This window comes from Schistocerca cancellata, chromosome 11, assembly GCF_023864275.1.
Source record: "Schistocerca cancellata isolate TAMUIC-IGC-003103 chromosome 11, iqSchCanc2.1, whole genome shotgun sequence".
NCBI lineage: Eukaryota > Metazoa > Arthropoda > Insecta > Orthoptera > Acrididae > Schistocerca > Schistocerca cancellata.
In genome coordinates this window covers 101145710-101170987 of record NC_064636.1, presented here as the reverse complement: position 1 = coordinate 101170987, position 25278 = coordinate 101145710, and the positions used below count along the sequence as shown (strand labels likewise).

General features: G+C 42.3%; 2 protein-coding genes across 2 annotated transcripts in view; one reads left to right on the top strand and one right to left on the bottom strand.

Moving 5' to 3' along the window:
• The window catches only part of LOC126108932 (speckle-type POZ protein-like), a 333552-nt gene that overhangs the window by 113217 nt on the left and 195057 nt on the right, over positions 1–25278 (top strand). The window lies entirely within an intron of this gene.
• Positions 18872–25278, bottom strand: part of LOC126108930 (uncharacterized) — a 102993-nt gene continuing 96586 nt past the window's right edge. The window contains exon 6 of the mRNA XM_049914300.1: positions 18872–19008. Within this exon, the coding sequence (XP_049770257.1) occupies positions 18986–19008 (23 nt within the window). The 3' untranslated portion in view covers positions 18872–18985. The remainder of the gene's footprint in view (positions 19009–25278) is intronic.

The following is a 25278-nucleotide window of genomic DNA, read 5'->3' as shown; positions in this document are numbered from 1 at the left end:
CGAACGTACGAGGACTTTAAGGCGGCTTTCCTCAGCGAGTTCTGGTCTCGGAGCATGCAAGAGCGGGTGAAATTGGGCAACTTAACGCGAGAGAACTACGTAGACAGTACGTTCAGGCACCCGGTAGAGTACTACAAAGACATGGTCGAGAGCAATCACTTCCTTGACGCACCGTATGATCCTAAGGAACTCAATAGAATCTGCCTTACTAAACTCCCGCGCAAATTGCGTAAAGAAATTACAATTGGGGGAAGAGGCATGGACGAAGTAAGTGGCTTTCAGAACCTGCTGCAAGAGTTGGGTACTGAAAGAAATATAGGTGAACAGCAAAACGCCGTTAGGTTTGAAGGTAACCGCGACGAGAATGTCGGGCGAAGGCGCAACCAGAGTTGGAGAGTTTTCCGGTAATAACAATCTCCGTCGTGGACATGACAGGCGTGGGCGCGCCCCTTGAAGCCCGCGACAACGCAGCAGAGGCTGGGGACGCCCTAGGGAAGAGCGGTGCCACCGTAACGAGCAGAATTCGTGGCACGCAGCAGGCGGGAGGTCAGAGGAGCCACGTAATTCCCGCGGTAATACGGAAGGCGAAAACAGGGGATTAATATCTGGCAGACTTCCAAGGAATCCTGAACGAAATTCCATATGGGACGATGAAGCTCAGTCCTACACTCGTCCTGAAGAATCAGGCACCTCCCAACAGAATTAGGGAACTGGTAGATTGGCCACCAGAAAGGCGGCAACAACGCAGGGTAGTGGTAGAGTTAGCAATTGCAAATATCAGGAAGGAGGCGTTAAGTAGAAAAAGGCAACAAAAGGGACGCATTAGATAGTTAGTACTGCAAATTGGCGATAAGGTTCTCGTGAGGACTCATAGATTATCCAAAAGACACCGGCATATTAGCAGTAACTTTTTCAACGTGTATTCAGGACCCTTTAGGGTGAGACGTGTCGCACATCAGAACGCCATTGAAATCGAAACTGTCTGGTCTCGTAAGCCAAGAGGGTTGCACCACATATCCAACATCAAAAAATGGATAGAGTAAGAACAAGGGACAGGAGGGTCATCGTTTACAGGCAACCATTTAGTTTAGTGTAATCATAGTACTCCACAACATCTTAAGCAATGGATTTGGTACTCTTCTTGCTGTTTTTGCCTGGTCATAAGCTAGAAGCTAAGTGGAAAAAACGAGTGTCGAAGGAAGATATTCGTACGCTATGGTGGTGATTTGCTCTGGAGAAGCGAGGATCACTCGTGATGGAAACGAGAAGTAGTTACGCTGGGAAAGGTAGACCTTTGCAAAGTATATTGATGGGGAAACGCGGCATAGATGCGCTTATGTGGTAGTAAAGGCTCGCGCCAAGGTAGCGACGGGACGAGTTGTCGGTTGCAAAAGGCACCGAATTATTTTGTGTGGTTGTGGTATTTGTGTTTTAGTGTTGTGCAGAGACGCAATGCTATAAAGTGTTACTGACTTACGCGGTGGTGACTTTGAGAGACCCCGAGAGCGAGCTGAACTTGGTAAGGAGTATGTGACAGACCGTAGCAAGGATAATCAGACGGAGGCAAGTTAAGGTTCCTGGAGGTAAACCACCCAGAGGAATGAAGGCACGACTGAATGAAGAGGAAGCCCCAGAGAGGTAACGGGAGGGAGTACCGACGGCAGTCATGAATGACATCTTGACGTAAGATGATGACACTCTAAATACAAGATGTAAAGTGGTTGAATGAGGACAGCAGGAAAACTTCAAGCCATAAAGGGAAACAAACGTTCAGAACGATTGTATGACAGGTGATTTAAGTGGGCTTACGGGAACTGCTTTACCTTTAGTCCAGCCCATTCCACTAGTCATGGTGCTTGCAGGACAACAAAGGCAACCACTTTAAGGGAAGCTGGAGGTGCCTATGCTGGCCATGTTAAAATCACTAAGTTTGAGGAACATTTATGAATAAACTACCAAATAGAAAAATTTGAATTTTTTTTTACATATAGAGTGGTTTAGTATTGCAGTTATGGCAGAGGGATTTTGGAGTATCTCTTCTAGTTTCCTTCCAATTATTTTTCTTATTAATGACCCAAATTTTTTTTTTACAAATAATTGCTTTATAATTAAACTGAAATGCAACTACTGAACATATTGCCAAATGGCTGTGTTACAATGTAAGTTTGACCACTAGAAGTGCTGTATAAAAATTTCATCTCTCTAGCTTGAGTGGATTTTAGGAAAATGTTCCTTATATTCGAAAAATTCTAATTTACGGGAAATGGCTATCAAAGTTTCTCAATACATTCCTGCACTATAGGATGGATTATGAGGGTCTTCTTCTTCATCCTCCAAAATCTTCCTGTTCTGTCTTCTTTTCTAGCCTGTTGTTCCATCATACTTTATATGCCTTTCTCTTCTTTCTGCTCCTCTTATCCTGTCTCTGTCAATATTTCTTAGTGCTTGTACAGTGTTCACCCCAGCTGTAAATCCTAATGCCTTCAGAACTTAACACTTCACACTGTTTCCTTGGTTGTAGATTGCTATTGCATCATAAATACCAAAGTGCAGTGTTTTTATGCTTACAAACACCCTTTTAGGAATCACTTTCCAAATCAAATTGTTTACGCTCTCATTAGCATTCTGCGTCTTTCTGTGTAGACATTTGTGTATCAATTCTGGCTGTGCTAAGTCATGAAAAATTGGTTTTATTGCATTTATCACAGCCGCTGGCAAACCATATTTCTGATCATAGTTCTTTTTTGCATTATATTTGCACCAGGAATCTTTTGGGCACAGGCTGTGTTGAGGGTATTCATTGGAAGAGGCAGTATGAAGGAACAATGCCCACACTGCTTTTCGCATGTCACTAACATTACAAGTATTTTGCCTTATAGCATACCCACAGTATCTCTGTAGACGTTCAATCACCTCATCAGTAAGCCTGCCTCTCCCTCCTATTGTCTTTCCATCACTGAGCTTACTCGAACCCAAAGTTTGTCTGAGCCTTCGAAGTTGTGCACCCGTACGCTTTTGCACATGCCCAATGCATTCCAACTTTTCAACTACAAATTCATTTCCATATGGTTTCAGTTCCTCTATAGTCTTGAAACCTTTGGAGTCACCATCCCCAAGGTAGTATTTGCTAGAAGATGTCAGAGGGCTATGGCCGGCCATGTGTTGCTTAGCAGAAGAACGCACTGTTCCAGTAATTGTAGTATTGCAACTTGGTATTAGTGCTAATTTTCTTTTCCCTACGTTCTTCCTCTTCTTATATACACGGTTACTAAAACGTGGCATCGTAACCAGAACAACGCTTTATACAAGAAGTATAATATTACCAACAACAGGCGCAACACTGAACTAATTCGAAACGGTAAACAGCAAAGAGACGATGTTCCGCGCTCTTAGCGCTTCTTTGGATTTCACCATCTCCGGCTCCCCTTAACAGTGTGTTCACTGCCAATGAATTACTAGCTTGCCATCAGAATTTCGCAGGAGACAATGGCGCTGGGCGCAATAAAACTTAAGGAGCCAGCGTGTGAGGAATGAGAGTCGGCAGAGTGTAATAGGCTACCCCCCAAGTTACTTTGGAAGAAAGCCCTCCCCGACGATAACCCTAGATTGTGTGCGTGTGACTTAACAGTGCCGCATTGACTACTGAAGTGTAGGAAGTGCCAGTGATAACCGACCTAACCAGGGAGCTAGCCCCTTCTTTCAAGTGTTTCTGTATCATGCCACTCTAACCTCAAAAGAGAGTTTTGTATCTTATTCATGTGAATATATTGAGTAAGATGTATAAAGTGTTACTTGTCCTACGTTAGTCGTGTAATTGGTGTATCCTTCTTTGATGACTTCGTAGCAGATTCTGAGCAGAGAGGAAAAGGAGAGGACCATTGGCTTCGACATAAAGTATTATCTCTAAAGTTAGAAGTATAGTAAGGTGCATGTCGTTAGTCTGTCATCTACCAGCCTGAAACTGGGGATGTAAGATGGGGTAAATTTTCTGACTCAAAGCAAGATGTACGCCTAATGAGTTAACCAGTCCTGTCTGGCCAGAATTAAGTGTGTGTCATGACAAGGCGGCCTTAAGCCTCGGTCTAGCAGAGATAAGATACTTGATTTTAACTGGACCTAAGACATGTGTAAAGGGATATTGTTTTGTGAGCTATTTGTGCCTATATAATTGTTCATAACATTGCTTTCATGGCCCACGTACCTTTATTGCAATCAATAATGAGAATGCTTTATTAAGGGTTTAGTGATAGGCTAGTTCACTCAATAACTAATGAAACTGAAGTTTGAGTGTTTATTAGAGTTTCTGATAAGACGAATAATAGAAAATGTTTTGTGGCCCCTGAAGGAGATACATTTTTATGAAGTGATTGTTTATTCATTTTTGATGTGTTGTTAAACAGTAACTGCCACCCTTGCTATAAATGTTTCATCTCACAGTCTTGACATAACTAAGAGTGTTTCCATTATGTGTATTTATTTGTCTTTGTAATTACGTCAATATTTACTCATTTCAGTATTTTGAACAGTACTTCTGTGATGCCTACTGAGAACCACTAACTGCCCCCCCCCTTGTTATGAGTGTTCCAATTCACAGTGTGTTAAAACAATTAAGTGGGTTTCCATATTGTGTACCAATTTGTATTCTACAATTGTGATTAATTACTTAAGGTGATATCGTTTCTAGAACCTTCAAGGATGCTCTGAATATTTGTTGCAATAATTCATTGTGTTTGCGTAATGTGTACCCATCTGTATTTTATAATTGAGATTAATTACCTGAGATGATGTCACTTATAGAACATTCACAATGCTGAGATTATTTGTTGCAATTGTCACTGCGTCAATGATATTATTTTGTGCGGTCTTGGCAGACTAACTGTCCAATGTTGTACTTTGAACAGTGCCTAGCATAGCATGTTATATATATATATATATATATATATATATATATATAACGGATTGGTGCAGCGTGGAGATTAGGGTCTCCTCCGCGTGGCATCAATTGAAAAATGTTCTGGACTCTCGCTCCATCGGAAAGCCAGCCCCAAGTCCATTTTCTTCGAAGATACCAGAGTGTGATGAAACGGAACTTGTTGTACCGTTCCAATGTTTTATTAAATTGCTAGCATGCAGAAATTATTTGCAAGAGTTTCTTCTCTTGCAGGTAATAGCTGGTGTCTAAAAGGAGAGAATGGACTAAACAGTGTTATTTATTGAATTTTTTTATGTTGTGTCCCATGATTCCCAGTTTCCTTTCATTTGTGCGACCTGGACGGTATAAATGAGTGAATGTGAGAACTACCAGAAAGCTTTAGGCACAGATTGTAACACTGCATGAATGGTCGTTCTGTGGTAGGGTAGTACCAACCCCCAAGTGCGAACAAGTTTAGCAGAGACCAACTTTGCAGGTCAGGGCAAAGATGACACACAGGCGCGCGATTTGGCTCTGTCAGGTTGGCGCGCCACCCCCACCACATTTGTAAGCGGAACTGTTAGGCGAATTCGGTTGGAAGAGCACTTGTTCCTGGGTCGTGGTGCGGGGCAGACATGGAGACGCAGCTCTCGTTTTGGTAATGTTGACATAGATATTAGATTGTCTCAAATCTGCTCTGTAATGAAGTCCAGATGTTGAAATCAGGTGCGAGATTACCACTGAACACCATAGGGGAATGGATTTTCTTAATTTACTCGAATTTCAGTAGGCCTTGCGTCAGTGCCTTGTTCAGGCAACGCACAATGTGCCTTAAGCTCACGGTCACATTACTGCTCTGTGCTTAACGGAAATTCACTCATTCAATGTATTTTAATCTGCTCTTCCATTTACGGTAATGTTTTGGGGATTTTTATTTATTTTCCATATGTTTTCTTTGTGAATTTGCTTTCACGCCACGTGGTCGGTTGGAGCAACCGCCGCATTGATAAATTGTAGTTTAGGTCTGAAAATATATTGTACACGATGAATAGTCATACGATAGTGAGCGAGTGTAAAATAGGGAAGGAATAATCGTGTGTGTCCATATTTTTCTGGGTTTCTGTTGGCTACTGAAACTTGGCCATGTGGGTTGAACAGCACTGAAGTGATGTTTCATGTGCACCCCCATAACGATTTGATTTGTTGGCGGTGTTGTGCGTTAAGTAAAATACTCGTGCCACTAGGAAAAGTATCGGATTTTAATGCCCACTGATTTTACTCCGTCCATCATAAAAAATAGGTGGCAGTGGGTACCCCAGGCGAATTCTGGGTCATGAAAGCAAATAAAAGCTATATACTGCTTATTAAGCCCTGTATAGGTGCCTTCTGTAGTGGTTAAAAAAAATGCGTTATCCGTTGCGTTCCAGTTTTTACCGGTTCATTAAAACCTTCCGCTAGAAATTATTAATACCCAGCAATAACTCGCAGGGGCCAGTAATTTCGTGGTCCACACGAATTTAAGAAACCATTTACTGCAGACGGTAGCTTGCAGGAGCGGTTGGACAGTTCAAAGCGACGGTAACCTACCTACTTAGGTAGACTTTTACCGCCACCAGTACTGGAAGGTTACGTTGCACTATACCAAAGAAGACAGTAGCTACAAAATGTGAACAGTTCCGAACTCTAAGTCTAATATCACATGCATCAAAAATTCTCATAAAATTAGTTCTGAAGAGAATTGAAGAGAAGGTGGAGGATATGCTGAGTGAAGATCAGTTTGGTTTCAGAAGGGGATTGGGAACAAGAGAGGCGATTCTGGCACTGAGACTCGTTATCAAAAGGCAATGACAGAAAAATAAACCAACTTGTATTGCCTCCGTAGACCTGGAAAAGGCGTTTGATAACGTTATCTGGCAAGAGATGTTCAGAGTGCTGAGGAAAAGTGGAATAAAGTACAAAGACATCCGTGTGATACTCATTTTGTATAAGAGTGAGGTGGCAGAGATTAGGGACTGCCACCAGGAAGAAGAAGCAGATATTAGAAAAGGGGTAAGACAAGGATGTGCTCTCTCGCCTCTTATATTCAATGCTTGCATCTAGGAAACTATAGACCAAGTTCGGGAAACTACTAAGGTGGGTATCAAAATTAGTGGGCTGGAGATAGACATGGTACGTTATGCAGATGATATTGCTATAGTCACGGAGACAAAATAAGATCTGTGGGAAGTCCTCAGAACGATGGAAAAAATTCTATGCAATCAGTGTGGGATGAGAATAAACAAGAAAAAGACTAAAGTGATGGTATGCAGTACAGGAGCAGAATATGAACCTCTGAGAATGAGAATTGGAAGAGAGGAGCTGGACGTCATAGAGGAATTTACTTACCTGGGAAGCAAAATCACAAGGGATGGTAGAAGCTGGAAAGAAATTGCGACCAGAATACAAAAGGCCAAAATTGCATTTAACTGGCGGAGGAACTTACTCAGCAGCAACAACATCAGTCTGAAAATGAGGAAACGTATCATGAAAGCTTTCGTTTGGAGTGTGACTCTATAAGGGTGAGAAACTTGGACAATTGGAAGAGTAGAGAGAAGACAGCTAGAGGCCCTGGAGATGTGGTGCTATAGAAGGACGATGAAGATCAGCTGGAGAGACAAAAAGTAACAAATGAAGAGGTGCTTGGAAGAGTACAGGAAACCAGATGTCTGTGGAGGCACATCTAACAAGAAGAGACGAACTTGTAGGGCACGTCCAACGACACAACAAAATGATTGGAACAATAGCAGAAGGAGCTACTGATGGAAGCAATCGGCGGGAGTGACCAAGGATACCACACATGCAACACATCATGAATGACGTTGGATGTAACACATACGTGGAAATGAAGACAAAGGCAGACAGATGAGAGGAATGGCGCTCTGCTCCAAACCAACTACAGGGTTGAACACTAAAGGAAAAGAAGACCAGTATTAGAAGTCCGGGTGGGACAGTGGGTCCGTGTGATCCTGTGCACACTACAGATAGGGGCAAAGCAGCACCGACTCCACCAGGGCCACACCTATGAAAGAAGTGTGGTTGCGAAAAGCACTACTTGGCTATTGGCCACTGCACAGTCGTTAACAATTCTCTTCGTCTACATCTCCATTCCATACTAAATATGAAAATGCATTTGACGTAATTGTCAGAACATAGTTACACTTTGAGTATGCGAGCTGGATGGAGACACAGTAAGTTAGTTTGGCTGTACAGACTCACTTCCAAGTGATACAGTGCCATTAACATCTGCAGGTGCATATAATATTTAGAGAAAAAGAAACTGTTTGGCTGGTGGATATTGGGTTTATTAGCTGGAACATCTTTCTTTTCATAATAAGAAAAGGAGTTTGTTATTAATTGCCTTTGTTTCGTGAAGAATTTGCAGAATTTTTACTCCTCACCGTATGATGAAGCCGTAGTATATGCGGAAATGTTCTCCTTGTGTGACTGTAGAGTTATACAGTGTGACTTAAACAGAATTTCTGTTTTGTCTGGATGAATGGCCGTATTCTCTAAATGTAGAAAAACGTAAATTAATGCAGATAAGTAGGAAGAAAAATCCCGTAATGTTTGAGCACAGTGACAGTGCAGTGCTACTTGACAAATCCACATCGGTTAAATATCTACACATAACATTGCAAAGTGATATGAAATCTAATGAGCACATTAAAACAGCAGTAAGGAAGGTGGATTTTCAGCTACAGTTTACTGGAAAAGTTTTACGAACGTGTAGCTCACCTACAAAAGGAGACCACATATACAACACTAAGGCAACCCTATTCTTGAGTACTCCTAGAGTATTTGGTATCCTCAGAAAGTAATATTAAAGAAAGACATTGAAGCAATACAGAAGCATTCTGCTAGATCTGTTACCAGTAGATTTGACCATCGTGAGACTGCTACTGAGACGCTTCATAAACAAAAATGGGAATCTCTAAAGGGAAGACGACACAGTTCCCATGAAATAGCTACAGCTGCCTGCAGAAAATTCTACCGTGACCAACATATATTTTGCATAAATATCACAGACACCAGATAAATTAGACCTCTTGCGGAGGCATGTAAGCAATCTTTTTTTCCCTCGCTTCGAGTGGAATAGAAAAGGAAATTACTGGTAGTGGTACATGGTATCCTCCACAATACAACATACAGTGGATTGCTGACTCATGTACATAGATGTAGATGTAGCACAGAGTTTTCGAAACGGTGTCAGAATGAACGTATTGTCTTGTTGGGTCACAGTAGTGAAGTTGTCACGTGCCAATGGTCAACTGATTCAAATGGCTCTGAGCACTATCGGACTTAACTTCTGAGGTCATCAGTCCCCTAGAACTTAGAACTATTTAAACCTAACTAACCTATGGACATCACACACATCCATGCCCGAAGCAGGATTCGAACCTGCAACCGTAGCAGTCACGTGGTTCCAGGCTGTACCGCCTAGAACCGCTCGGCCACCGCGGCCGGCAATGGTGAACTGCCATGTTTCATTGTTTACGTCAGTGCTATGAGGAATAAATACAAAATCAAATAGGGGTAATGCAGGAGTAGGTTTAATAATCAATAAAAACAGGAGTTCGGGTAAGCTACAACAAACAACATAGTGAACGCATTATTGTGGCCAAGATAGACATGAAGCCTATGCCTACGATAGTAGTACAAGTCTGTATGCCAACTAGCTCTGCAGATGACGAAGAAATTGAAGAAATTTATGATGAGATAAGAGAAATTATTCAGATAGTGAAGGGGAACGAAATTTAATACTCATGGGTGACTGGAATTCGATAGAAGGAAAAGGAAGAGAAGGAAACGTAGTAGGTGAATATGGATTGGGGGTAAGAAATGAAAGAGGAACCCGCATGGTAGAATTTTGCACAGAGCATAACTTAATTATAGCTAACACTTGGTTCAAGAATCATAAAAGAAGGTTGTATACATGGAAGAAGCCTGGAGATACTGACAGGTTTCAGATAGATTATATAATGGTAAGACAGAGATTTAGGAACCAGGTTTTAAATTGTAAGACATTTGCAGGGGCAGATGTGGACTCTGACCACAATCTATTGGTAATGAACTGTAGATTAAAACTGAAGAAGCTGCAAAAAGGTGGGAATTTAAGGAGATGGGACCTGGATAAACAGGAAGTGCAAAATAGCTAAGCAGGGATGGCTAGAGGACAAATGTAAGGATTTAGAGGCTTATCTCACTAGGGGTAAGATAGATACTGCCTACAGGAAAATTAAAGAGACCTTTGGAGAAAAGAGCTCGGATGTAAACCCAGTTCTAAGCAAAGAAGGGAAAACAGAAAGGTGGAAGGAGTATATAGAGGGACTATACAAGGGCGATGTACTTGAGGGCAATGTTATAGAAAGGGAAGACGATGTAGATGAAGATGAAATGGGAGATATGATACTGCAGGAAGAGTTTGATAGAGCACTGAAAGACATAAGTCGAAACAAAGCCCCTGGAGTAGACAACATTCCATTGGAACCACTGACGGCCTTGGGAGAGCCAGTCCTCACAAAACTCTACCATCTGATGAGCAAAATGTATCAGACAGGCGAAATACCCTCAAACTTCAAGAATAATATAATAATTCCAATCCAAAAGAAAGCAGGCGTTGAAAGATGCGAAAATTACCGAACTATCAGTTTAATAAGTCACTGCTGCAAAATACTAACGCGAATTCTTTGCAGACGAATGGAAAAGCTGGTAGATGCCGACCTCGCGGAAGATCAGTCTGGATTCCGTAGAAATATGGGAACACCTAAGGCAATACTGACCCTAAGTAAGAGCATATGGACTATCAGACCAATTGTGTGATTGGATTGAAGAGTTCCTAGATAACAGGACGCAGCATGTTATTCTCAATGGAGAGAAGTCTTCCGAAGTAATAGTGATTTCAGGTGTGCCGCAGGGGAGTGTCATAGGACCGTTGCTATTCACAATATACATAAATGACCTTGTGGATGACATTGGAAGTTCACTGAGGCTTTTTGCAGATGATGCTGTAGTGTATCGAGAGGTTGTAACAATGGAAAATTGTACTGAAATGCAGGAGGATCTGCAGCGAATTGAAGCATGATGCAGGGAATGGCAATTGAATCTCAATGCAGACAAGTGTAATGTGCTGCGAATATACAGAAAGATAGATCCTTTATCATTTAGCTACAAAATAGCAGGTCAGCAACTGGAAGCAGTTAATACCATAAATTATCTGGGAGTACGCATTAGGAATGATTTAAAATGGAATGATCATGTAATGTTGATCGTCGGTAAAGCAGATGCCAGACTGAGATTCATTGGAAGAATCCTAAGGAAATGCAATCCGAAAACAAAGGAAGTAGGTTACAGTACGCTTGTTCGCCCACTGCTTGAATACTGCTCAGCAGTGTGGGATCCGTACCAGATAGTGTTGATAGAAGAGATAGAGAAGATCCAACGGAGAGCAGCGCGTTTCGTTACAGGATCATTTAGTAATCGCGAAAGCGTTATGGAGATGATAGATAAACTCCAGTGGAAGACTCTGCAGGAGAGACGCTCAGTAGCTCGGTACGGGCTTTTATTGAAGTTTCGAGAACATACCTTCACCGAAGAGTCAAGCAGTATATTGCTCCCTCCTACGTATATCTCGCGAAGAGACCATGAGGATAAAATCAGAGAGATTAGAGCCCACACAGAGGCATACCGACAATCCTTCTTTCCACGAACAATACGAGACTGGAATAGAAGGGAGAACCGATAGAGGTACTGAAGGTACCCTCCGCCACACACCGTCAGGTGGCTTGCGGAGTATGGATGTAGATGTAGGTGTAGATGTAGACTTATCTTAGAAGCTAGATTAAGAAAAGGCAAACCTACGTTTCTAGCATTTGTAGACTTGGAGAAAGCTTTTGACAATGTTGACTGGAATACTCTCTTTCAAGTTCGGTGGCAGGGGTAAAATACAGGGAGCGACAGGCTATTTAGAATTTGTACAGAAACCAGAAGCCAGTTATAAGAGTCGAGGGACATGAAAGGGAAGCAGTGGTTTGGAAGTGAGTGAGATAGGGTTGTAGCCCCTCCCCGATGTTATTCAATCTTTATATTGAGCAAGCATTAAAGGAAACAAGGAAAATTCGGAGTAGGTATTAAAATCCATGGAGAAGAAATAAAAACTTTAAGGTTCGCCGATGACATTGTAATTCTGTCAGAGACAGCAAAGGACTTGGAAGAGCAGTTGAACGGAAGGGACAGTGTCTTGAAGGGACGAGGATAATGGAATGTAGTCGAATTAAGTCGGGTGATGCTGAGGGAATAAGATTAGGAAATGAGACACTTAAAGTAGTAAATGAGTTTTGCTATTTGGGGAACAAAATAACTGATGATGGTCGAAGTAGAGAGGATATAAAATGTAGACTGGCAATGGCAAGGAAAGCATTTCTGAAGAAGAGAAATTTGTTAACATGGTGTATTGATTTAAGTGTTATTTTTATTCAATTAACTGGAAGGAAAGTGATTTTTTAAATTTTTATTCCACTATCACGTTACTTTGATCAGTGTATTAATTGTTTCAGTTGTAATTCTTCTCATCATTCTTTTTCCACTTCGAATCTTTGTGCATGTGAATTTCATTATTTTCAATTTATCTATCATAATATTTAAACGCTTTAAAATGCCATTTTATCATTCAAAAAAACAAAAGACAAAAAAAACCTAGTCCTATTGACTGTGGTATGGTGTCAAAAACATGTTTTTTGTTACAAGGTGCATAGATTTTTAGGATGGCAACTGCCACATTGACATTTACAAAAAAATTCTTATTGCACTATGTACAAAACAACGCAGATGCAAATTAAGACGAAAGAAGGGTTATAAGTAAAACTGTATGTATCAAAGTCAGGAATAAAAATAATGAAGGCAATAACATGGACGAGAATATAAGATGATAAAAGGAAAGAAATTAAATCGTAACCAATAAATCACAATAATTAAATTCACATGCACAAGTATCCCAAGTGGTAAAAGAATGTTAGGAAGAAAAAATGAGAGCAATTGAAAGAATGAACAGTGTAAATAAGTTGACGTTTGAAAGGCATAAAAAATGTTACATTTAAAACTGTTCTTTGAATAAAAACAACGATCAAAGTGATTTCAATAAAGATTAAAAAATAAAAGAATTCTAAGTCTGTATCGGGATACGAACCTACTCAAAGCTAGAGTAGAGCTACTCAAGAAATTCAGAAATTCTTTTCATAGATCACTCACAGACGAGGGCCCACCAGTGTGAACGACTGCAGGGTGTGACGCCTTGGACCATCACTGTATAACGGTTTCAAAAATTCGAGCCCACTCTTGGAGACATCTTCTAGTCAGTGACACTTCAGTGGTGTGACGTCACGTTGTGTCATAGCGACAACTCCTACCGATTTGCGCACACAACAGAAGCGATACAAAGTGTGCAGACGCAACTGTCGATGACATGTGCCACTCGTTTGTGTTGAATGAACACCGAAAGATCTGTTTGCGTGGAGATGTGACAGAAAGCTGCTGCCGTGTTTGGAGCTGCCAATAGCTACACGGTGAATGAAGTTGCCTGATTTGTTGGCGTATCAAGGCGTATTTTACAACATGTCTGCAAGGAATGATTTCCATCTCGCAAACATTTAATACGGCACAAAATTGCTACAAACTCGACAGAAATGTCAGCTGTTAGTCAATGCTTGCCCTTCCCAGTCAGTTTCTGAGCCATGATTGTGAAGGGAACTCCACGCAGTGGCAAACTGGAGTAGGAAACCTCGCTAAAGTCCATAAAGTCCATCCCTCGCAACGGCATGTAAAGCTGCACGTCTTCGATTTGCCACACAACGGCGCAACTGGACGTTACACGACTGTAGGGAGTAGCACGTTCCGACGAGTTTCGACTTTGCCCCTTTTCAAACAATGCAGGCCGTTGATTGGACCGACGGCTCTATGAGGCGCGTAGCCTGCAGCGTGTGGACGGTATAGTTGAGGCCGGAGGTGGTTTTTTGATGTTTTATGGGTGTTTCTCGAATCATAGATTGCGACCATTCAGTCACATCACCTCGAACACGAACGCTGATCTTTATTTCAACATTATCGATACCAAGTTTTGCACTTTTTCCCACACCTTATTATGAGCACGTGGTGCACCTTTGCATATTCCAATACGGCAACACCTTTTTTCCCAGGGCAGGTCACATGGTTTTCTGGTTACTTGAAGTCCGTCAGTGTGTCGTACCTCGAATTGTCCGCTACGTTACACGATAGCTGTCCCATAACACACGTCTGTAGCTGTTTGTGCAATCATCATTCTCGCAGTCTCACAGCTTTTGGCTCCCCAACATCACTGAATGTCTCTAGCTTGATCTAGTGCACCCGAAGAAACTCTTGGAATCTCTCCCTTGACGAAATGAGGTGGTGCCACACAGTATTGTCTATGAGTCTACGGGACTCACTAACATTTTGTCCAATGCTCTTGAAAGCCTACCAGCTTCAACATTTTTTTACTGAGCAGTCATTACTTGTGTTATTAGAGTGAACGAACGTCTCTGGAAGATCGCCATAGTACACCTGCCTAATATGGTGTAGGGACCCCGCGAGCAAGCCCGAGTGCCGCAACACGACGTGGCAGGGACTCGACTAATGTCTGAAGGGAACCGACACCACGAGTCCCGCAAGGCTGTCCATAAACCCGTAAGAGTACGAGGAGGTGGAGATCTCTTCTAAACAGCACATTGCAAGACATCCCAGATATGCTCAGTAATGTTCAGGTGTGGGGAGTGTGGTAGCCAGCGCAAGTGTTCCTGGAACCACTCTATAGCAATTCTGGACATATAGGGTGTCGCAGTGTTCTGCTGGAATTGTCCAAGTCCGTCGGAATGCACCATGGACATGAGTGGATGCAGGTGATCAGAGAGGATGCTTACATACGTGTCACATGTCAGAGTCGTATTTGCACGTGTCAGTGGTCCCGTATCACCTCAAATGCACACGCTCCACACCACTGCACAATCTCCACCAACCTGGTCTCTTGCTGACATGCAGAGTCCATGGATTCGTGAGGTTGTCTCCATTCCACTACACGTCCATCAGCTCGATACAATTTGAAACGAGACTTGTCCGACCAGCCAGCACGTTTCCAGTCATGTGACAGATGTTGACGGGCCCAGGCGAGGCGTAAAGCTTTGTGTCGTACAGTCATAAAGGGATCACAGTGAGCCTTTGGCTCCGAAAGGCCATGTTGATTATGTTACGTTGAATAGTTCACACGCTGACACTTGTTGATGGCTCAGCTTTAAAATATGCAGCAATCGGCGGTAGTGTTGCACTTCTATCACGTTGAAAGATTCTCTTCAGTCGTCGTTGGTCCCTTTCTTGCAGGATCTTTCTCTGGCTGCAGCGATGTCTGAGATTTGATGTTTTACCAGATTCCTGATATTCATGGTACACTCGTGAAATGGTCGTATGGGTGAATCCCCACTTCATCGCTACCTCGGAGATGCTGTGTCCCACCGCTCGTGCGCTGACTATAGCACCACGTTCAAACTCACATCTTGATAACCTGTCATTGTAGCAGCTGTAACCGATTTAACGACTGCGTCAGACACTTGTAGTCTTATACAGGCTATGCCGACCGCAGCGCCGTATTCTTCCTGTTTACATATCTCTGTATTTGAATACGCATGCCTATACCAGTTTCTACGGCTCACTGTATTACGGGCAGCCAGTCAGTTATTCATATGTTCCATTGACCTCATTCACAAAGAAATGAATAAGATAAAAACTTATTTCCTCAGCTGTTACGAAGTACTTATTGAATGAATTGTGTGTAGTTCTTTTACTTCCAGACATTTATTATTGTTATGGATCATCTATCGTACAGCAGTTGCTGAAGGGGAGCATCAGTTTGCTGTTAGAAGCATTTCCCTGCCTGCCAGACGGTTTTGTTTCATTCATATTTTACTTTGTCCTATAACGCTGCAAGTGAAGAATGTGTTAGTGTTAGTGTACTGCCCTGTATAGCATTATCATTGTATGAAATGACAGTCTTCCTGTAGATCTGCTTCAAGAGCTGGAGGATGGTTCATTTCTATCAGAAAAGGAGCAAAGTTATATCAAGGAACGAACTTGATACCGTAAGTGAACAGAAACACTTTCAAAAATCTGATACTGAATTAACAACACTTGACATCAACAAGAAATCAGTTATTTTACGTATATCTTAATCACCCAGTGTTAGTGTGGACCCTTTCTTCAATGAACTAAAACAAGTTGTAGATAATGTCTCAATTACAAGAGCCGATAAACACATCGTTTCATCGGAATGTTTGTCTTCAGTTCCAAATCTTTTCTAGTCACATGCCTGATATGCCTTCGTATTTTAAATGTACTGGTGATTAAGCTTTTCCTCGTTATGTGTTGGAGGCCCATTTCAGGAATTATGCTGATATTTCTTGATAATGTGTATAGCTCATTCACAGACTACGTCGGCATCCTTCGTGTACGACATTCAACCGGACTCTAGGTTATTGTACTCTCGAAAGCTTACCAGTCTCCTGTCGCTTTGTACGTCTCTCCAGTGGAACGTAGTTCGAGTTCAATTAATTGTGCGATCCTGCCTTGATGGATATGAAATGTGACGGCAATATTTTCTATGCATGAGAATTATTTCCGTATTCCATTTGAATTCCATCTGAAATGAATTTAATTTTACAAGAATTTTTACAAGACAGGAGAGTAAAGTAACATCGAAACATGGGTAGAGCTAAAAATGTAAGCAAGTCTGGTGGAAATAGGGAAAGAACTCCAGAGACCATCAGTTGAGACAGAACGAAAAACTAATAAACAGTAATTAAGCTCAGGAGTGGATATCCGCCGCGATGTGAGTCCAAAATATCGGTACACGAAATGTACACTATGTGATCAAAAGTGTCCGGACACCTGGCTAAAAATGACTTACAAGTTCATGGCGCCCTCCATAGGTTATGCTGGAACTCAGTATGATGTTGGCCCACCTTTAGCCTTGATGACAGCTTCCACTCTCGCAGGCATACGTTCTATCAGGTGCTGGAATGTTTCTTGGAGAATGGTAGCGCATTCTTCGCGGAGTGCTGAACTGAGGGGAGGTATCGATGTCGGTAGGTGAGGGCTGGCACGGAGTCGGCGTTCCAAAACATACCAACGGTGTTCTGTAGGATTCAGGTCAGAGCTCTGTGCAGGCCAGCCCATTACAGGGACGTTATTGTCGTGTAACCACTCCACCAAAGGCCGTGCATTATGAACAGGTGCTCGATCGTGTCGAAAGATGCAATCACCATTCCCGAATTTATCTTCAACAGTGGGAAGCAAGAAGGTGCTTAAAACATCAGTGTAGGCCTGTGCTGTGATAGTACCACAGGAAACAACAAGGGATGCCAGCCGCCTCCATGAAAAACACGACCACACCATAACACCACAGCCTCTGAATTGTACTGTTGGCACTACACACGCTGGCACATGACGTTCACCGGGCATTCGCCATACCCTCACCCTGCCATCGGATCGCCACATTGTGTACCGTGATTCGTCACTCCACACAACGTTTTTCCACTGTTCAATCGTGCAATGTTTACGCTCCTTACACCAAGTGAGGCGTCGTTTGGCATTTACCGGCGTAATGTGTGGCTTATGAGCAGGCGCTCCACCATGAAATCCAAGTTTACTCACCTCCCGCCTGTCATAGTACTTGCAGTGCATCCTGATGCAGTTTGGAGTTCCTGTGTGATGGTCTGGATGGACGTCTGCCTATAACACAGTACGATCCTCTTCAACTGTCTGTGGTCTCTGTCAGTCAGCAGACGAGATCGGCCTGTACGCTTGTGTGCTGTACGTGTCCCTTCACGTTTCCACTTCACTATCACATCGGAAACAGTGGACCTACGGATATTTAGGATGAAACTTTCCCTTAGAACAAATTACACAAGACTGTGCTTAAACTGACACACAATATTTTTTTAGCGCAACGCAATCTGAATTTCAGAAATCCCTACAAAGGAATGGCCCTGACTAACATTAACCTGTACCTTTCACAAATCACTTACCTCACAAAAATCTTCGTTACTCAAGCTACTGCAATACAGCGAGCGCCACTACTGCCAGCTAAATAAAAGATTCAAACTACTGAAGGCACTAACTACTGATAGGGATAGTTAGCAAATGAAAGATTTTAATAGAGAACAAACACTGTATTTACCTTAATATCATCAAAAGTCATAATATATGTAATTTCAAAACTCCGCCATTTCCTTCCACACATCCACCACTGCTGGCGGCTCACCTCTAACTGCGCAACGCTACGCGCTGTTCACATCCAGCTGCCGCTGCCCAACACTACAATGGCAGACAACAATGCAAACTAGCACACAGAGCGCTACGTAACGTTGCCAATAAGAAAACATAAACAGCCTACTTACAAGGAGTGTGGAAATCTCGCGTACAGACGTGTGACACAAGTGACACCCATTCACCTGACCACATTCAAAGTCCGAGAGTTCCGCAGAGCGCCCCATTCTGCTCTCTCACGATGTCTAATGAGTACTGAGGTCGCTGATATGGAGTACCTGGCAGTAGGTGGCAGCAAAATGCGTATGTGAAAAACAATGCAATATGGAAAATGTACGTTTTTGAGTGTGTCTGGATACTATTGATCACATAGTGTATCGTGCAATGTTTGGAAAGAAAGAAATTTTATAAACCTGTCAGAAGCTTTTTCAATGCGTATATACGCCTTCATAAACACACTGTAAACTGCATGATGGGCGTATCAATTATATTAAATTTTACAAATCTTTCTTGTGTTTGGAATCCGTAGGACATTTTATGGACTGTGATTTTAAACATCGTGGCTTGTGGGATTGGAGCAGCACTGAAAACAATGGAGACTATCAACTTTTATTTATTATAAAGTGAATACACTGTAGTTCCTTACTTCAGCTGTACATAAGATGCTACGCTAGGCCGCTATCCGTGCACAACCTTTGCTGAAGTACCTGCTGATTACCCTCGGCCCCATGCAGAACCTGTAAACAACGTAAGCATCAGCATTTACAATGACGAATATGTAGCAACTTCTCCCTTAATGAAATAACGGATATTGGTATGGATTTTAAAAGTCAAAATTGTAAAGTTCGGGCACATATGTTGTTACTACTAAAAAAATTCTGTACCAGAGAATAAAACTAAATTGAGGTCGCATCCATGATCACATCCATTTGAGTCTCAGCCATGGCATCCAGATTCAACTAGTGAGGTAACGGGCGAGTTGTTGCGCCCTGGAAGTATTCTGTGGTCGGAGTTGGGGCGGCCGCACTGGATGCTCGTCAAAGCCGCGGCCCGGCAGCAGCCACGTGGTCCCAGACGTTAGCCTAGCAACCGCGTGTGCTTCACAACGGCCGGTCCAGCCGCGTGGCTGGGACTTTCTTGGTGACGCTCTACGCCGGGAGAGCCAAAGATGGCGCACTTCGTGAAACCTTAATGGCAGACATCTCACAGTTCGTATAGAAATTAATAGTAGCCAGATGAATCATGACACGTCAAAAACAAACATGTACATTACTATTATTTGCACGTCGATTCTGATGGTGTGATCGGATTTTCAATATCTTTATTAGTTTAAAGTTTAGTACTGAGCGTAAATTATACACGTAACACCCAGTAACGAATTTCGAAAATATAAATGCTTCTTCCGAATTTGTCGATCGCCGTGTCTTTAGAATGGTATGAGTGTAAACCTAAATTGGTATGATTTACAGGCATGTAACTTGAATAGTACATGAGTTATTGGAGGTCAAAGTGGCCGATTACTATCGATCGCGTCAGGCCATAAGTACTCCACAGTTACACAAATAAACGGTATCAGCATGCTTATAAATATATTTATTCACCTATGTTTTTGTTTATGTCCGATATCTACTATTCATGAAGAAATTGCTTAAATATTTACTGTGGTTTAGAAAGCACAGAGACATTAGGCTACTGGCCTACCTTTTGTTGCTATTACTTTGATATATGTTTATTTAATTTGTTTATGTATCTAATAACGTGTGTTAGAGCGTGTTTATGGTCCAGCCGTAGGAATATTTATTTAATTTCAAATATTTAAATGTAAATCCAGTATTTCGTATGTGCTTAAATATGTGTGTGTGTGTGCGTTGGTTTGCAGACATGGCGCGAGCGCTCGTGGATGGGGAGGCTGGATGGGGGCGTCGTCTCCGGAGAGGACACGGAGAGCTGGTGGACGGTGCGGCGCGAGGGACGGTCGCACGGGAGACGGCAGTTCGGAACAGGACGGCGACGGGCGCGCAGTCGTGGCAAAGACTGGCAGAGTGTGGAGCGGTCTGCGCGTGGTCGCGGCGGGTAGAAATACTCCGTAGTGCCGAGTTGTGCACTTGTGAGATTTCCGTGCCTTCTACAGTGGAGACGTAGTATCCGCTTAGAAGTGAATATCTCGCGAGCTATGTCGTTGTTCGTAACTAATTACGCGCAGTAGGAATCTATTGTTTCCCTGTTATTCAACTTATATTTTATTTAATTGCTGGACCAACGACACCAATAAGTCTTTTGCAGAAATATACCGCATTCTCAAAAGTACTTCTACTATCGTACTTCTCATTTAAAGTCGTTAAGATAGTACCTGCAGTTTTTATTTAATTGCAGTCTTTCATTTATAAATTTATATGTTACTTTCATAATTCGTAATTGCCGAGCGATACAAACCTTCGACCATTCGATTCATGTGTGTATTCTTGTAGTGTACTGTAGACTCAGCAGTATGTGGCGAGCAATGCGGCAACTACGTATCCCAGCCCCTACACAACGAAACCGACCAAAACTTTTAATATTTCAACTCTGAGTAGGAGGGCACGTAGTTGAGGGCCACCAACTACTGTGGGCATGTTTCCCTGAAACAGGACAGAGCCGATTTACTACTTTTTTCTGTTTATTCATCAGTCTTCTTACTGGTTTAATGCGGCCCGCCACGAATTGCTCTCCTGTGCTAACCTCTTCATCTCAGAGTAGCACTTGCAACCTACATCCTCAATAATTGGCTGCAGGTATTTCAATCTCAGTTCTCCTCTACACTTTTTGTCCTCTAGTACCGTGGAAGTCATCCCCTTATCTCTTAACAGATGCCCTCTCGTCCTGTCCCTTTTTCTTCTCAGTGTTTTCCACATATTCCTTTCCTCTCCGATTCTGTGCAGAACCTTCTCGTTCCTTATCTTATCACTGCACCTAATTTTCAACACTCGCCTGTAGCACCACGTCCCAAATGCTTCGATTCTGTTCTGTTCCGGTTTTCCCACAGCCCATGTTTCACTACCATACAACGCTGTGCTCCTAACGTACATTCTCAGAAATTTCTTCCTCGAATTAAGGCCTATGTTTGGTTCTAGTAGACTTCTCTTGGTCAGGAATGCCCTTTCTGTCAGTGTTAATCTGCTTTTGATGTCCTCCTTGCTCCGTACGTCATTGGTTGGTTTGCTGTCTAGCTAGCAGAATTCCTTAATTTCATTTACTTTGTGACCATCAATCCTGGTGTTAAGTTTTTCGCTGTTCTCATTTCTGCTACTTCTCGCTACATTTGTCTTTATTCGACTTACTTTCACTCCATATTCTGTACTCATTAGACTGCTCATTCCATTCAACAGATCCTGTAATTTTTCTTCACTTTCACTCAGGATAGCAACGTATACACCGAATCGCATCATTGATACCCTTTCACCGTAATCCTAATCCTGAACATTTCTTTTATTTCCATCATGTCTTCTTTGATATACAGTTCGGATGAAAGACAACATCCATGTCTTGCACCCTTTTTAATCCAAGCACTTCGTTCTTCGTCGTCGGCTCTTATTATTCCCTCTTGGCACTTGGCGCTGTTGTATATTACCCTTCTCTGCCGCCGGTTCTAGGTGCTTCAGTCCGGAACCGCGCTGCTGCTACAGTCGCAGGTTAGAATCCTGCCTCGGGCATAGATGTGTGTGATGTCCTTAGGTTAGTTAGGTTTAAGTTGTTCTAAGTCTAGGGGACTGATGACATCCGATGTTAAGTCCCATAATGCTTAGAGCAGTTTGAACCTTCTCTCATTTTCCTCAGAATTTCGAACATCTTACATCCGTATCCACAAATCCTACGAAAATATCATGATTTTTCTTTAGTCTTGCTTCCATTATCAACCGCAACGTCACATTTGCCTCTCTGGTGCCTTTACCTTTCCTAAAGCCAAACTGATCGTCATCTAACACATTCTCAATTTTCTTTTCCATTCTCCTGCATGTTATTCTTGTCAACAACATAGGATGCATGAGCTGTCAAAATGATTGTGCTACAATTCTCATATATGCTAGCTCTTGCATTTTGCGGAATTGTGTGAGTGATATTTTTCCAAACTGGGAAGGGGCAGCTGAGCGTGAGAATGTGATTAAATAACCGACGAAATGTTAACAGTATAGGAGTTTGAGTGTAGAATGTCAGAAGTCTGAATGTGGTAGGGACGTTGCAAAGTCTAAAACTACAAATGCAAAGGCTCAGTCTAGACGTAGAGGAGGTCAATGAAGTGAGATAGAGAGAAGATGTCTGCTGGTCAGACGAATGAAGGCTAATATTAAGACAAGCATAAAATTGTGTAGGCAGAAAGTGAGCTACTGTGCGCAGTTGAATGCTGGGATCTGTCGGAATTACGTTTTCGTGGAGATACATTGAGTCTCGAGGATAGAAGCCGAGACAATGAATTAAAATTTATGCCACGGCTGGCACTTGAACCGCGGTTTCCCACGTGAGGTACGGGCAGTATTTCTCCGTTATGTACAAAGCTGGGGTGCTATTTCAATATCGGAGAGCCTCAGCAATATTGACGACTTAAGGAAGGGAAAATTAAAATGGACTGAAGTTTGTGTTAGGGAGGGCATTGAACTATGGTTAACTGTGCAGCTGGAGTAGCCACCATCGACCTGGGTAACACATCTGCATAGTAAGCTGGAGATCTGGATTCTAGTCCCGGCTTTAGCAAAAATTTTAATTCATTACTTCAGCTTCTGTCTTTATCAATGGTAGGAGTTTCACAACAGGCTCGATACTAATAGAACATCAACAGTATTCATTAGGGTATACATGCTAACATCACATGCAGAAGATGAAGAGATAGAAAGAGTAAATGAGAATATTGAATAGGTAATGCACTGTATGAACGCGCTCAAAATATAATAATTAAGGGCGACTGAGAAGCAAGAGGAGCCGTAGAAATATAAGAGATATTGACGGAAAAATGTTGGTTCAGTAGTAGGAATGAGACTCTAGAAAGTCTAATTGAATTCTGCAATAGATTTCAGATAATAATATCTGGAACACTGTTCAAAAATAACGAGCGGATATTCTTGGAAAATGCCCAGACGCACAGATGAGACAGCATTTCGAAATCAGATACTGGATTGCAAGATGTACCCAGGAGCAGATGTAGCCTAAGAACACAAATCCGTAAGGATGAAGAGTAGTCTGACTTTACGAGAATCGTCCAGAAGATCCAACGAGGAGAAAAGTGGAATACTTAACCAATGACTAATGATTAGATACGATTGAAGGACTCTACGGTTGCAAATATTTCGATAATGTATACCTGAATAAGCCGTTCAGTTGAAGAGGAACTGGCATCTCTAGAAGGGGCAATCACAGAAGTGATTGCCTCTTCTAGAGACTGATAAAGGTACAAGGAAGGTAATACTAGGAAATCTCGAGTGACAGAAGAAATACTACAGCAGATCGATGAAAGAAAGAAAGAATATAAACACTCAGGAAATGACAGGAATACAGCAGTGAAAGTCACTTGGTAATGAAATAAGCAGGAAATGCATGGATACCAAGACGAAGTGGATGCATGAGAAATGGAAAGAAGTCGAAAAAGAACTTGTCGTCGAAAAGACTGATTCATCATTTTGAAAGACAAATACAAACGCAGGTGGAATTAAAAGGAAAGGCGTCAACACTAACACGGCAGGAAGAATTCCACGGTGAAATGCCGAGGAGTTAGCGGACAGGTGGAAATACTACGTAAAGGCTCCTGTGCAGAAGTGGACATGTCTCACGATGTGATAGAAAAAATGGAAGTCGATGTGGAACACGTGAACCCATCTTCTCTAGAACCTGTGGTCTAGGGGCAGCGACTTTGACTAGTAGTCAAAACGTCTTCGATTACTTGTTCAAATCCAGCCGCTATATAAATTTCGCTTAGAAATCATCAGCAAAGTTGGCCGAAGACTTGTGGCATAACAAGTCACCCTCACTCAGCCAATGGCCTTGCCAAAACTGACGGAGTAGCGTTCAGAGACTCAGGGCACTCGCTTGCCCATTGCGTGGGAAAATGCCCACCAAAAGGCGGAACCATTGGCAATGATCAACAGCATGAGGATTCAGAAAGGAATGGAAACCACTGGGCAAAGACGCATGATGTATATCTGCAGGACATGTGACTTTTAACTGCAAAAGTCTCATCATGACCTCTCCATTGGCGCCATGATTCTGAACTAGTCCGCAGATCGGACCTCTAGGAGGAGACTGCCAAGGGGTAGGTCACCATAAGGAAAACAAAAAATGATATCATCAACGAACGAGTAACATTGTACGAGTCGAGGAGAGTAATGTAAAAACTCTGGATGGGTCGCAGGGGTGAAACGGAAAGAAGGTAAGGATTTCTGGTCAGGTGAATACATGATAATAGAACAACAGCAGAATACTGTGTAAAGGGAGAAGGATTATGCGTAAATAGGAAAGTAAGGCAGGAAGTGAGCTACTGTGAACTGTTCGGTGATATGGTTGTTCTCATCCGTTTTGACAGCAAATCAATATCGACAGCGATAGTTTTTGTATAAATACCGACGTCGCAATCGAAAAATGAGTATACAGAGGCTGTATAATTATAAGGATATTGAAGGAGTAATTCAGTACGTAAAGGGAGATGAAAATATAAGAAACATAGGGTATCGGAATATGTAACAGTGAGAATGAGAGAGGGGAAAGACTAATTGAGATCTGCAATAAATTTCAGACGGTGACAGCGAAGGAGGTGGGGTATGATACACTCAGGAGTGATGACACTCGTCTGAAGTTCGCTAAGGAGGCGGGTACTGCGATCAGGAACATTACAGCAGGCAGTTCAGTTGAAGAGGAGTGGACATCTTTAAAAACGGCAATCTCACGTGTTGCACAGTCAGACATAGGTACAAGGAAGGTAACTACGGTGAAACCTTGGGTAACAGAAGAAATAATTCGATTGACAAACGAAAGGAGGAAGTACAAAA